General features: G+C 45.7%; 1 protein-coding gene across 4 annotated transcripts; it reads right to left on the bottom strand.

Moving 5' to 3' along the window:
• Positions 1 to 2,418: 2,418 nt before the first annotated feature.
• On the bottom strand, positions 2,419 to 10,163 carry CNBP (CCHC-type zinc finger nucleic acid binding protein). 4 transcript variants are annotated; one of them, XM_060180309.1, is made up of 5 exons: positions 9,997 to 10,163; positions 4,681 to 4,797; positions 4,474 to 4,564; positions 3,853 to 4,056; positions 2,419 to 3,418 (listed from the first exon to the last, which is right to left on the bottom strand). In XM_060180309.1, exons 2-5 carry the CDS (start codon positions 4,781 to 4,783, stop codon positions 3,301 to 3,303), a joined length of 516 nt encoding a protein of 171 aa, XP_060036292.1. In that variant the 5' UTR covers positions 4,784 to 4,797; positions 9,997 to 10,163; the 3' UTR covers positions 2,419 to 3,300. The 4 variants fall into 4 exon arrangements, with proteins under 4 accessions (XP_060036292.1, XP_007531689.1, XP_060036290.1 ...); XM_007531627.3 differs by having other exon boundaries at positions 3,853 to 4,051; positions 4,472 to 4,564; positions 9,997 to 10,161; XM_060180307.1 differs by having other exon boundaries at positions 4,660 to 4,797; positions 9,997 to 10,157.
• Between the last annotated feature and the right edge of the window lie 4,560 nt (positions 10,164 to 14,723).

The raw sequence follows: 14,723 nt of genomic DNA, 5'->3' as shown, positions 1-14,723 counted from the left end.
GGTACATGTGCTGCCAGGGATTGAACTCAGGACCTCATGCCTCAAAAGTCCAATGCCTTATCCACTGCACCACCTCCCTGACCACGGTCTTAACCATAGCGCGGTCTAGCAGACTGGCCCAGTGCTTGAAGTCCTCCCACTGGTGAAAAACTGAAGGCTTGTCTAAGGAGTAAGACTTATGTTCATGGTCCGGGAGGTGGCGCAGTGGATAAAGGATCAGACTCTCAAGCATAAGGTCCCGAGTTAAATCCCAGCAGCACATGTACCAGAATAATTTCTCCTCCAATCTTCTTCTAGCGTTTGCCCTTCTTCCGTAGCCAGTCAACAGCGTCAGGTCTCCTCCAATGTTTAATAAAATTAAAAAAAAAAAATTCAGGGCCAGGTGGTGATGCACCTGGTTAAGCGCACGTTAGCAAGTGCACAAGGACCCAGGTTCAAGCCCATGGTCCCTACCTGTAGGGGGAATGCTTCTCATGTAGTGAAGCAGGGCTGCAGGTCTCTACCTCTCCGTCTCCTGACTCATCTCTACTCAATAGTAAAAAAAAAAAAAATTCTTGGATGCTTAAAAAGTGGTATGTACGACCAGAGGTAACGTATTGGAGGGCACTTGATCCCCACTAATGGACATGCCAGTGTTATGTTTTTATCCAGAGCACTGCTTAGCTCTGGCTTATGATGTTGCAGGGAATTGAACCTGGGACTTTGAAGCCTCCGAAGGCTGTGGTGTGGCGTAACTTTTAGCTGCACAGGTGACAGTAGCTAGAACTTTAGACTTATTTTTTACATATGCTGGTGATGCTGATCCTCTCATGTCAATAAAACTTTTGCAGTCTGGGCTCTTCTGCAGTTTTCTACTACTACACCTCCTTGCATTTCACAGCTGACCATCTGTTGCCTTGCAAAGGCTTTACAGCTAGTGGCCATACCCTGCAAGTGTTGCAGAACTGGTTGAACCAGGTCTACTTCAGAGCAACACAACAAAGTATTCCTCTTCAGTGGCACGCAACCTGGAAGCACTGAGAAGTACGTGTCTGAACACAGGCAATTCAATTCAGAAATCAGCATGCACCTACTTGGTATCATCGGGGTATTTTGAGTACGGGAATATGAGTGCATTCACTGTGAGGGAAATGCCAGCAGTCCTAGACCCAAGAAAAATAAAAAATAGACAAAAACAATTTCAACAGAAATCCTATGTCAGCAGTCCATGAAGTGGTGGTTAGAGCATCGACTCTCAAGCATTAAGATCCCCAGTTCTCAATCCCCAACAGCACATGTACCAGAGTGATGTCTGGTGCTCTATTAATAAAGTCTTAAACAACAACAACAAAAAAACAAACACATTATCAGAAAGCCCAGGATGATCTGTATGCTAGTCACAAAGATGTCTGCACCACATGGGAACAGCAAGCAAAATCACTTTGGTTTTGAAATTGTGGAATAGTGCACTTTGGTGTTTCTCCTTCACTAAAAATTAGATTGGGGAGGTGGTTCATCAGTAATGCACACATTGTCAGACCTTTTTTTGTTCCTTGGCACTGTATATAAAACTCGGGGGGGGGGGGTTAGCCCCAGCAATAACCCTGGAGGCAAAAAAAACCAAAATCACCTTGCAGGGGTAATAGCAAGACCAAATTTTATCACTGGAGTGCTTTCACTTTCCTCTATCTTCAACTCGCTGCATGAAAAATCCTTGCTTGACCTTTTTGATAAGCCAGCTTGCTAAATGGGAACCATAGCAAACTGTACAAGGAGGCCCTATCTCCTAGACAGCAAAAGATGCTTACACCCAAATCCACCTCATTTGGCAAAATCATCCACTTATGGGAGGAAATGATTCCCAAAACTTCAGGTTGCAACATAAAGGTAATGAGCATAAGTGGCCATGTTGCATAGGATTCCAAAAAATGTGTAAATAAAAAGGCTGCTGGGTACTTATGCAGCAATGATTTTTTTTTTTTTGAAAAACGAAGTTGTTTTCCTCAACTTAACTTGGAGGAAATTAACCTCATGTGGATGGATATTCCCCAGCCCCAATCTTTAGTCATATTCAAAAGGAAATTCCCTAGGAAAGCCCTTATGTTGATTTCATACTCAAACTTACACTGAATCAGACTGACTAGCCTCTAGGTGGACAGTGAAAAGCTCACAACACACCCAGAGTGAAGAACGACATGGCCATATGAAGGAGTAACAAGGATAGGAAGAAGACAAAGGATACAACATTGGATGGGAAAGATAACTTGAGAAAGTAAAACCTATGCTTCTCTTTATCAGCGATCTCTTCAATATTAAAATCAGGACAAAAAGAAAAGTCCAAATGTCCAGCTTTCGGTCCTCCACATTCCCCTCTTTAATATGGCATTTTGCACTATGTACAGTAATGAAAATTTCAAACAAGAAAGAACTTTAGTCAAATTCCCCTTCCTCCTCCAGCTTTATTGGATAGTTTAAAATTACACTGCTATTTTCTAGGACTTCCGTTGCTTTTTTCCATCTGACTTTAAAAACTGATTACAGCAAATGAAACACAGTTGTCTAAGTGATATAGTATACAAAAATAACATCTTGATTTCTGTGAAAATGCATCTCAGCAATTCCTGAATAACTCCAAATTATGCTAACTCTGAGCATAGATGTTTACTCTGGGTTTTAGATTTAGTCTTTGAAAAAAAATGTGTTCGAAACTTTTGCTATCACCATCTGTATATCCAGCATCAGTGCTAGGATGGAGATGTTTCTGTTTGGCTTTAATTCCATTTTTTCTCAGACAGCCATTAACTTGTTTGCTTTTTTATTTTGTTTACTCCCACTCAACTGTATGTTCTATGTACGGCCTGATACAGATGTTACTTGATGTCATTTAGTAGCTACTGAGGTCAGATAATCCAAGGCCATCATTATGCTAAAATTAAAGTTACTTACGGAAGCTCATAGACACTTCCAGAATTGGTTTTACCTCCTACATGGGAACATATTCAAGAAACCCCAATCGGGCTTACTGATCTGATTTAACTCTTCCCATTTATCAGTCCCTATTCACCAGTGGCGCGGAAAGGGGGTTCTTTAACAAAGCATTATACATAACACCTCTACCAAACTAAACATAAACTTTTTTTTTTGTAGTTAAATGCAGAAAATCGATTTTTTTTTTTCCACCCCTTTCCTCCTTTTACACGGCAAGTAAAGCTCACTGGCCTGGGAGTAGCCTCTATCTGCCAATCTTTGGCCAGTGAAGAGGATTCAGAGAAAATAATACAACCATCAATCAGAAAAAGGAGGGGCGACAAAGGAAAATAATTAAGCTGTGGCCTCAATCGTGCATTCCCGTGCAAGATGCCCTGACTCGCCACAGCGGTAACAGTTGACTTCACTTGTCTTGCTGCAGTTGATGGCTACATGACCAGTTTCGCCACACCTAAAATGAAATAAAAGCGGTTAAACACCCAACTGTTTGCTAAAGCCACATCGTAGAACGAAAAAAATTAACAGTATAGTATGTTTTATCTAACCCTGAACTAAAAGTACCTGGAAGAATTTATGTGACAAAGATTCTTATAAGCAGCCCAAGCACAAACATTTTCACCAAAACAAACCAGTCAATGTTGGTTAAGATGTCCTGTCTTGGGGTCGGAGAGAGAGCTGAAGTGATAGGACATTCACCATGAGCTAGGTCTGACCCCCAACACTACATGGGCACTAAAGAAAGCTCTGGCACTGTGGTCTCTCCCTCTAAGTCAACTTCCGCTGTGTCCCATTTTTAAAAAATTAGACACTTCCCATTTATAGTTAGTGCATCTTTAGAAGGCTCTCTGCAATGAACTTTCCCCCAGCAACATTCTACCAGCTTACCTATAGCACTTCACTTTGGTGCAGTCTTTTTGAATGTGTCCAAACTCTCCACAAGAATAGCACTTCTGCTCATCCGCATGGTCACAGTCACGAGCCAGATGGCCTGGTTTGCCACAGTTGTAGCAGCACTGCTCTCGCTCTCTCTTGGGCTCCTTGCAGTCCTTGGCAATGTGGCCACCTCTACCGCAGTTATAGCAGGCTTCAACAATAAGGAAAAGAAGCAGACCAAGACTATAAAACCTTTATAAAGTGCTGCTATGAGTTAAAGCACACAGTAGTGGCCTTGGAGGTGGTGCAGTTCAACCCTCACACCGCTTGTGTCAGGCTGATGCTCTGGTTCTCTCTGCTCTTTCATTAATGAGTCTTATGACCAGGTGCTGGGTGGCATGCCTGGTAGAGCTCGTGTTACAATGTGCTGTGCGAAGACTCAAGTTCAAGCAATGGCGAACCAGAGCTTCCGGAACCGCCTTCCCAGTCCATTTCTTTCTGCTTGTCTATCAAAAATTTAGCATAAAGCACAAAGCTCCAAACTGAAGAGTTTATTTTCTAATGTTAGATGCAGTAATGCACGTTCACCGCCCCACATTCTAAAGGGATCTGAAAAGTATTTAATATTTACCATCCTCCTGAAGATCACAATCCTTGGCAAGATGACCAGACTCACCACAGCGATAACAGATGTCTGGAAGAGACGAGGAAACAAACTGGAAACCTATTTTGAGTAGAAACAAAGAATTAGGCTAATTAGATCAGTCTTCATACTAATGAATATCTAGGTACATCAAAAACTTTCCGCGACAGAAATACCTCTATCCGAGGTAAAACCACCTCTGCCACGGCTTCTCATTCCACGACCACGGCCTCCACCAGTGGGGCACTCGCGGGCCCAGTGGCCAGATCGTCCACACTTGAAACACTCGTTGCTGCTCATGGCTGCAGTTAGATCTTCAAAACATAAAAAACGACAGTGTTATGCCATCTGAATAGCTTTCCCATCTTTAAATACATTTTTATAATTACGAGGATGAGGGGTATCCAGCCAACATAACGGCTAGAGAATCAAACTATGTTCTCAGGCACTTCAATATTATACAATTACAGCGTATGGAAACTTAAAAATGTAATTTTTCCACATAATTTTTATTCTTCACACCTGCTAAGACTTGTCCTGCAGATTGATTCATCATCACCAAAGCTTCACTGTTCTGAAACAACACAGCACTGAAGGTTCCCTCCCCCAGAGCAACAGGGCTCAGACCTGGGTCAAACACTTCAAGTGTCTCTCCTCCCCCATCTTCCATCAGTAGGGGAAAAAAATGAAAAGCATTGGTGGTCCTGGAGGTGGCAGTGGATAAAGCATTAGACTTTCAAGCATGAGGTATCTTTGGTAGCACATGCAGTACAGTGATGTCCGGTTCTTTCTCTCCTTTATCATAAATAAGTAAAATATTGTATAACTATGTGCTTTTACTGGGAGCACTTCTCAACTATGCTTAATGGTGGTTGGGATCAATCCTGGGACTTTGGAGCCTCAGGCATGAAGAATCCTTTGCATAACTATTATGCAGTCTCCCCCCCTAACCAAGTGTTTGATGTGGCTGGGGGGGTGGACAGCATAATGGTTATGCTAACTGACTCAAGCCTGAGGCTCTGAAATCCCAAATTCAACACTTTACAAGCCAGGGCTAAACACTGCTCCACTTTAAAAAAAAAAAAGTTTTACATTTATTTATCCACAAACCTTACTGTCATATAATTGTTTGCTGAAATAAAGGTTCGGAAATACTAACTAGATCTTAAATGGAAAAGAAATATTGGGCAGAGATAGCATAATGGTTATGCAGAGACTCCTGCCTGAGGCTCCAAAAAAGTCCCAGGTTCAACCCCACACTGCCACCACCATAAACCAGAGCTGAATAGTGCTCTGGTGTTTCTCTGCATGTCTCTCTCTCTCAAAAAAAAAAGAAGAAATGAACTATTTCATTAATATCACCCTATCATTAGAAGGGAATATTTAAGAGGCACCCCCCCATGTCACAATTCTGGTAGACTGGAGCTTATATATGAAAGGTGAAGCTGTACTCCAGGCTTATATTACCGCAGACTTTTTTTTTTTCATTTTTAAAGGACAGCCAACCACCTATACTTTCACCCAGATAAATTTCTCATTATATTTAACCAACATAGAGTCCCGCTATGTTTTCAAAATGCCCACTCCCTTTTGGACAAAAGTAGTTAAAAGATCTTTACAGAATTCCAGGGCACTCCTTAGTAAAGTCCTTAAACAAGAGACAGAGCTTCCTGGGAACGCTCTTGGCTGGAATTTGGCTGTATCACCTTGGTCATGGGTTATGTCCACCTGTCACATCTTTTCCAACCTTCAAGGGCCCAGTTCAGATGCCAACTCTATAGAAGAATCTGACCAAATCTCCCAAACCAGAATTCTTCCTATTAAGACCCAGAATGTGGGTGGAGGGTAGATAGCATAATGGTTATGCAAACAGACTCTCATGCCTGAGGCTTCAAAGTCCCAGGTTCAATCCCTGACACCACCATAAGCCAGAGGTGAACAGTGCTCTGGTAAAAAAAAAAAAAAAAAAAAAACCTACAACTATTGTATTTACTGTTGAATGTAAAACATTAATTCCCCAATAAAGAATTAAAAAAACGTTTTTTTTAATGTTTGATGACACTAACATATTGCTTTTTATCATTCATTGATGGCAAAAACCAAGTGATTCATCAATGAGTCACAACCACCCACATGTTCTCTTAGTAGCAGTTGTAAAAAATTCAGCATTTGACTGCTTTTAGGGAAGGGGCTAGGAGGGGTAATTGTTGAATGAAAGTGTCACATGCACAAAACTAATCCAGACCAGTCAGGGCCTAAGGTGCTGTTATTCCAAGTTACTTACTGAATGACCAGGGAAGAGGCCTGGTGGTAGAGTGCAGGACCTACATGCGCCGGGTTTGATCCCTGGCCTCTCTGATAAAACAATCATTAAAGAAAGAAACGCAGTGGTGGTGGACCTCAGCTAGTTAAGCACCAGCCTCGCAATCCACCAGACACAAGCCAGAGCTGAGCAATGCTCTAGGCCAGTAAAGACAAATATACACAGCAACAATCAAGTTAGAGGGGGAAGTATGATAGGAATCCAAGTCTTCTGTCCCCCCAACAATCATATGCTCCTATCTGGTGCACCTCTATTGACTTGTTTCCTCCAGGCCTGTGGCTATCCCTGATTTATTTGCACTGTTGATTTAAATGCAACCAGATGATAGATTTTGTGCCCGGAAAGGGACTCACTCATGCTTCATTAGTGTCCGTACACAGTAAAAAGTTACATTGCATTCTGGTTGGAATAATGGATAACTCCAACAGTGGGGAAAATTCTGTGTTCTTATCCTGGTTCGTGCCTTTTTACTGCATAACCTTGGTTACTCACACCCTTGTCTGTGGGCCCTGATAACCATGAAAGGTTTTAATTAAGAACTAAGTATCTATGAGTCAAATAGTCAATAAACCTACTATAATGTTTAGAGCCCCGATGCATCCTTATGCCTATTTTACTGATGAGGAAACTGAAGATCTAAGACCAGTCAGTGACTTGCCAAAAAACCACATGACTAGAAAGTTCTAGAATAAGGCTTTTCAAGGGCATAATGCTACTGTTAAAGTATACAAAAACTCACTCCCTGCTTCAAAAATATTACAGCCGGGCTGAGGAGACAGCATAATGGTTGTGCCAAGACTCTCATGATGCCTGAGGCTCCAAGGTCCCAGGTTCAAGCCCCAGAATCACCATAAGGCAGAGCTGAGCAGTGCTCTAGTCTATTTTCAATATCTCTCTCATAAAAATATTAATTTCCCAGACTCAAGAAGTGTGAGAAGTTTTACTATAATTACTAAATACTACTATGAGAGCAAATGATCATATAAAGCACTGTTAATTCAGTTTTTAATTTAAAAGTATTTGTTCCGAACTTCTCTTTAGTTAAATAAAAATAACTATATTCCTAACCTCCAAGCAAGACTTTAACCTCCAAGCAAGACTTTGCGAGTCGCCAAACCCAAAAGACTGGCACCTGGTTCACTAGTTAATACCCTCCCCCCTTGAGTTAGTCATTCCAGGTGGTCACAAATTATCCCTGATCAATAGGATTGAATTCTGGTGACCAGAGATTCATTTACTATTCCAGGGTTTTTTTTTTCCCCGCCGACATAAAAATGGTGCAGTGTCCGGGACTCTCGGGCCTTTACCGCAGCAGCGCTGGACACTGCCAGGAACACTTCTATTCAGCGAGACTACGGAAAAGGAAAAAGCGTTCCACACAGCAGGCTGGGATGCCTTGGCATCATTCATCTGGCTCTCCATTTACTGTCAGGAGGCTAAGAGGAAAGAAGCCAACTTTTTAACTCGCACAAAAAAGTAGAGCTAACCCCAGTGATCAAACATCTAGCCAGTAACTAATTCTTCCCATTCACTGCGGTTCTACTGTTCTAAAACACAAACTTTGCTACTTTACCACCACTCTGCTACTCATACCACCTATTTCATGACTTTTGAGATAAAAAAAGGTCATAAAGCTGTATCAGAAACCCCACTGTAATACCTCAAAGACACCCTTCTGCGCCCGATGCAGCTCTCTAGTGCTAATATGTCGTCTCCAGATTTGAATCTAAGCACTCGTGAGACTACCCACTTGTCTGTAACCCGCCGCTGCTGCTGCTGGTGACCAGTGTGGAAAGGAATGCAGGCCTCTGGTTGCCAACCAAGTTTCCAGCGTGACATAAGTAGCTGAGTGCACAATCACATACTGTTAGCTGCAAACTGTCGTCAGGAGCTGTCACTGGGGCGGGGGGCTCCTTGACTCGGCCCTCGGAGGCAAGAATCCGACTCAACGAGCTAACAGCGGCCTGAAGCCAAGTCGGCGGCATTTCTTCGGTGTCTGCGTGAGCCGCCAGCAGCCTAGCACTTAACGCCGGCGAGGGAGCCGTTTCTCTCCGCTGACGACCGCATGTGAAAAGGCTGCTTTGCAGGGGGAGAAATACCCCAAGAGGGAGCAATCTTCTCCCACTCATCTTTATAAAACTCTCAAAGCCTTCAAGTTACTTCATTTAAAGTTAACTTGCCGGTGCGGGAAGTTTCCAAAAATGGGTCAAAAGGAAATGTGGAAAGCCTTTTTCTTAAAAAAAAAAAAACAAAAAAAAAAAAAAAAAAACACAACTTGCGTCAGAGGGTGAGATAAGCAGGAGGTGAGAGAATCCTCCTTCACCTGTTTTTTAAAAAAAAAAAAAAATCGGATCCAGTCTCACGGTCGCCGGAAACCCGCCCCTCAGAGACCCGGGCCCGGACATGCGGTCGGCGGGCGGCCGGGAGAGGCGGCCTAACCCCCCCGCCATGTTGCTCTGCCGGCGGAGGCGCAGCCGCTCACCGACCCAACAAGCGCTGCCAAGGGCCGCGGCCGCTGCGACTCCGGAGCGCTGCCGCCGGGTTTTTTTTTTTTTTCTTTTTCTTTTCTCTTTTCTCGGCTCCCCGAACTTAAAGAAGCAGCGCGGGCTCTGGGAGAGCGGCCCTCTCCGCGCCGCCACCGCCACCGCCGCCGCCGCCCCGTCAGCCGAGTAACTTGAGGGCGTTTGAATGACGACAAAAAGCCCAAGAGTCGGGGCGCCGTCCGGGCCGGGGGCCTCGGCCCCGCTCCCCCAGACGCAAGGCCGCCGCCTCGAGCCCTTTCTGAAGCGAGCGCGGCCCCTCTCCCCGCACGTGGCCCGCCCGCGCCCGGCCCCCGGCCCCGCCGCCCCCACAAGTTCCCGCCGCCCGGGGCCTCGGTCCCAAGGGCGCAGGGGCTGGGCCTCGTCCTCAGGGAGGCCGCGGCCTGGCTCCGGCTGAGGCGCCGGCTGAGGCTCCGGCTGAGGCCCCGCGGCGGCGGCTCGGCTCCCCCCGGCACGACGGCCGCAGGCCCGGCCCCCGGAGGCGAGGGCGACCGGGGCGGACTCCCGGGAGGGCTTCCCGCCTGACGCAGCGGCCGAGCAGGCCGGAAGGCGGCCGCCATCACCGCCCCAGCGCTCCCTGCCCTCCGCGCCCGACTCGGCCGAGCCCGGTGAGTCACCTCCACCACCCACTCCCCGGCCCCGGCCCTCACCTCCGGCGTCTGAGCGGGCCCGCGACGGCGGCGACTCGGACGCAAAGGCCGAAGAAGGCGGCTCGTCAGGCAGCGGCTGTTTCTCTTCAGGGTCCCTGCCTGCGCCACACGCGGGTCTGCACACGGCCCCTCACACGCCGCTGCGCACGACTCGCCTCCGCCTCGCCCACGCGGCCAATCGGCGCGAGGCGCGCAACCGTCCAATCAGAGCCGCCCGCGGAGGAGGACCGGCCCTCCCCCGCGCGCCGCCGCCTCTCCCGCCATGCCGCGCGCGAGGCCTTTCCCGCCGGGCGCTGAGGCCCGGCCCTCGCGGGCCCTGCTCGGTCGTCCCGGGCCGGCGGTGCGCGGGGTCGGGGGAGGCTGCGGCGCGGGAAGCCCCGGGAACGGAGCCCGGACCCGACTCCCGGGGCCCGACCGGAGCGCAGAGCCCACGCTGGGGGGAGCGGGGCGTCTGCACACTGGGGCCTCGGCGCGGACGGCACCTTGTGCTAGAGAGAGGGTTTCCTTCCTTTCTTTCTTTTTTAAAGCTATTTTTATTTATCTTCATGAGAAAGAGTAGCTACGGAGGGAAAGATACTGAGAGAGAGAGAGAGAGACCAGAACACTGCTCAGTTCTGGCCTACCTGTTGTGGCGCTGGGGATTGAACCTGGGACCTCAGGGCCTCAGGCTTGAAAGGCTTTTGCGGAGCCATTATGCTGTCTCCCCAGCCCGAGAGACGGTTTTCATAGTCCCAGGTGCGCTGTCAAGATGAAGCCAATTTGGGTTCTGTGTGGACTAAAATACTCGGGAAGTCTCGGCCCCATTTTTGGTTCAGTTTCTACGATGGGAGAGTCAATTGACAAATTTTTACAATGAAAAATGCAGTTTTTAAATGGGAGAGCCCAGGGATGGGATATGGAAGTGGTGTGGAATTGTGCGCCTCTTTTTTTTTTTTTTTTTTTTTAACCGGAACACGGCTCAGCTCTGGTTTATGGTGGTGCAGGGGATTGAACCTGGGACATTGGAGCCCCAGGCATCAGTCTCTTTGCACAACCATTATGCTATCTACCCCTGCCCAATTGTGCTTCTCCTTCCCTAGGGTATTGCCGATATTTTTTATTTTATAAATAAAAAAAGAAATGGGAGAGTCCTGGAAGAGGAGATGGAGCAGTGGTAGGGCACAGGACTTGCATGGGAGAGGTCCCAGGCTCTGTCCAGCTCATCAGGTATATGGCAGAGCAGAGTGGTGTTCTGGTCTAAACAAAACTAAAAGGAAGCCCTGAGATCACTATAAGCTTGTAGTAAGCTCCATAAGCTTATTACTCTGTTGGCTAATATGTATATATTACATAGAGTATATTCGCTTACTGACTAGCCTTTGAGGTCAAGTGCACGAATCTGTTAAGGTGTTAAAACTGGAGTGAAGCAGCATGAGAAGTGGCACAGTGGTTATACCCTTGGACTCTGAAGCTTGAAGTCTCAAATTCAATCCTGAGCATGGCATGTACCAGAGGGATATTCCGGTTCTTTCTCACTGTCTCTCATAAATAAATCTTTAACAATAATAGGGTGGGGAGATAGCATAATGGTTATGCCTAACTCACAGGTCCAATCCCCTACACTACCATAAGCCAGAGCAGTGCTCTGGTAAAATAAATGAGCAAGCAAGGGGCCAGGTGCTGGTGCAGCAAAGCACAAGGACCGGCATAAGGATCCCAGTTCGAGCCCCCGGCTCTCCACCTGCAGGGGGGGTCACTTCACAACTGGTGAAGCAGGTCTGCAGGTGTCTGTCTTCTTCTCCCCCTCTCTGTCTTCCCTCCTCTCTCCATTTCTCTGTCCTATCCAGCAACAGCAGCAATAACCACAAAGGCAGCAAAATGGGAAACATGGCCGCCAGGAGCAGTGGATTCCTAGTGCAGGTACTAAGCCCGGCAATAACCCTGGAGGCAAAAGTGGGTGGGGGGAGAGAAATAATAAATAATAACAAAACTGAGGGGTGGGGATACAGCATGATGGGTATGCAAAGGCCTTTTCATGCCTGAAGCTGTGAAGTCCCAGATTCAATCCCCAGACCCCCAGCACCACCATAAGCTGGAGCTAAGCAGTGTTCTGATCTCTATCTTTACTTTTCTCTAAAATAAGCAAATTTATTTTTTAAAGATTTTATGTATTTATTAATGAGAAAGGAGAGAGAGAAAGAATCAGACATCACTCTGGCACATGTGCTGTCAGGGGTTGAACTCTGGACCTCATTGAGAGTACAGTGCTTTTACCCACTGTGCCACCTCCCAGACCACAGTACACTTATTTTATAAATGTTTTTTCAAACATTTATTTTCATTTTATTTATTTCAGCAGAGCACTGTTCAGCTCTGGTTTATGGTGGTACTGGAGACTGAACCTGGGACTACCCATACCTTTAAATAAAAATAATAAATGGCATGTGGTGCAAAGCGCAAGGGCCAGCGTAAGGATCTTGGTTCAAATCCCCTGCTCCCCACATGCAGGAGAGTCGCTTCAGACGGTGAAGCAGTTCTGCAGTGTCTGTCTTTCTCTTCCCCTCCTCTCTCCATTTCTCTCTGTGCTATCCAACAACAATGATGACAAGAATAACTATAACAACAACAACAAAAAGATACACAGCCTGACCTAAGAGGTCTGCTGTGAATTTATTAAAAAAAAAAAAAACAGTGTAAGGATCCCGGTTCGAGCCCCCGGCTCCCCACCTGCAGGGGAGTCGCTTCACAGGCAGTGAAGCAGGTCTGCAGGTGTCTGTCTTTCTCTCCCCTTCTCTGTCTTCCCCTCCTCTCTCCATTTCTCTCTGTCCTATCTAACAACGAATTGCGTCAACAAGGGCAATAATAATAACCACAACGAAGCTACAACAAGGGCAACAAAAGGGGAAAAAAAAAATGGCCTCCAGGAGCGGTGGATTCATGGTGCAGGCACCGAGCCCAGCAATAACCCTGGAGGAGGAAAAATAAAAAATAAAAAAAAAAAGAAAGAAAGAAAAAAAAGAAATAACAATAAATGGTCCAGGAGGTGGCACAGTAGATAAAGCACTGGACTCTCAAGCAAGAGGTCCTGAGTTCAATCCCCAGCAGCACATGTACCAGAGTGATGTCTGGTTCTTTCTCTCCTATCTTTCTCATAATTAAATTAAAAAATCTTAAAAAAAAAAAAAAAAAAGATAAATGAATAAATAATTTTTTAAAAAACTGGTGTCAGGAGTTCTTGTGTGTAGCACTGGTTCTGGCAGTTGTTATGTAGACTTGAGACAGTCCTCTCCCTTCATCTCATTTGAATCTTTCCAGATCCAAGGTTGTAGGAGTTTTGAAGTCACCTTTGTGAAAGGGTAGTGGAGTGGTTAAGAGGTGTTGAGGCATTACACCTTGATTTAAGTCACCAGTATTTACTTAGTCATTGCAAAGCATTTAGCGGATGTGCTCAGTTTACACTAAGTGAATTTAGGATAGCAGCTGAGGGCCACGGAGATAGCATAATTCTAATGCAAAAGACTTTCATACTTGAGACTCTTAAGGTTCCAGTTCAGTCCCCAGCACCACCATAAACCAGAGCTGAGCTGAGTAGTGCACTGGTGTGTGTGTGTGTGTGTGTGTGTGTGTGTGTGTGTGTCTTTCTCTCTCATTAAAGTAAAATCACTTTAACAAAGAAGCCAGATGGTAGCACTACAAGTTAAACATCCATGGTGGAAGCTCAAGGACCGGACCAGTGTTAGGATCCCAGTTCGAGCCCCCAGCTCCACACCTGCAGGGGGGATTAATGGTTTACAGTCAATAGTAAAAGACAGTATTTTCTACATGTGTAATATTTCTCAGTTTTTCACATAGCAATTTAACCCTCTCTAGGCTTTCCTCTTGCCATCCAGCACCTGAACCCTCCCCCATCCCACCCCAGAGCCTTTTACTTTGGTGCACTACACCAATCTTTTATTTTATTTGATGAAATTTAGAGGGGAGAGGGAGACAAAGGAGGAGACAGAAAGACAGACACCTTCCCCACCTGCAGGGGAGTCCCTTCACAGGCGGTGAAGCAGGTCTGCAGGTGTCTATCTTTCTCTCCTCCTCTCTGTCTTCCCCTCCTCTCTCCATTTCTCTCTGTCCTATCCAACAACGACAACAACAGTAATAACTACAACAATAAAACAACAAGGGCAACAAAAGGGAATAAATAAATAAAATATATATTTTTTAAAAAAAGAAAGACAGACACCTGTAGAACTGCTTCATCACTTGTAAAGCATTGTTCCTGCAGTTGGGGAGCATGGATTTGAACCTGGATCCTTGTGCTTGGTAATGGTGTGCCACTGCCCAGCCCCCAAAATAATATCTAAAAATTTTTTTTAATTTAATTTAATTTTATTTTTTAAAATATTTATTTATGAGAAAGCTAGGAAGAGAGAGAAAGAACCAGACGTCACTCTGGCACATGTGCTGCCAGGGATCAAACTCAGGACCTCATGCTTGAGAGTCAAAGCTTTTTCACTACACCACCACAAAGACCAGAGCACTACTCAGCTCTGGCTTATGGTGGTGATGGGAGATAGGGTTTGAACCTGGAACTTGGGAGCCTCAGGCATAACAACCTCTTTGCATAACCATTATGCTATTATTTTAAATACTAGGAGCATGTGGTTCGATCTTTAATAAGTGGGTCTATATGGAGTAGCAAGCATTTATGTAGCACTGCGGTTGAAATGCTAAACTAAAATCAAGTTCAAAAATAT

This window comes from Erinaceus europaeus, chromosome 21, assembly GCF_950295315.1.
Source record: "Erinaceus europaeus chromosome 21, mEriEur2.1, whole genome shotgun sequence".
NCBI lineage: Eukaryota > Metazoa > Chordata > Mammalia > Eulipotyphla > Erinaceidae > Erinaceus > Erinaceus europaeus.
The sequence above is the reverse complement of the archived record's forward strand: the minus strand, read 5'-3'. Positions and strand labels throughout refer to the sequence as shown.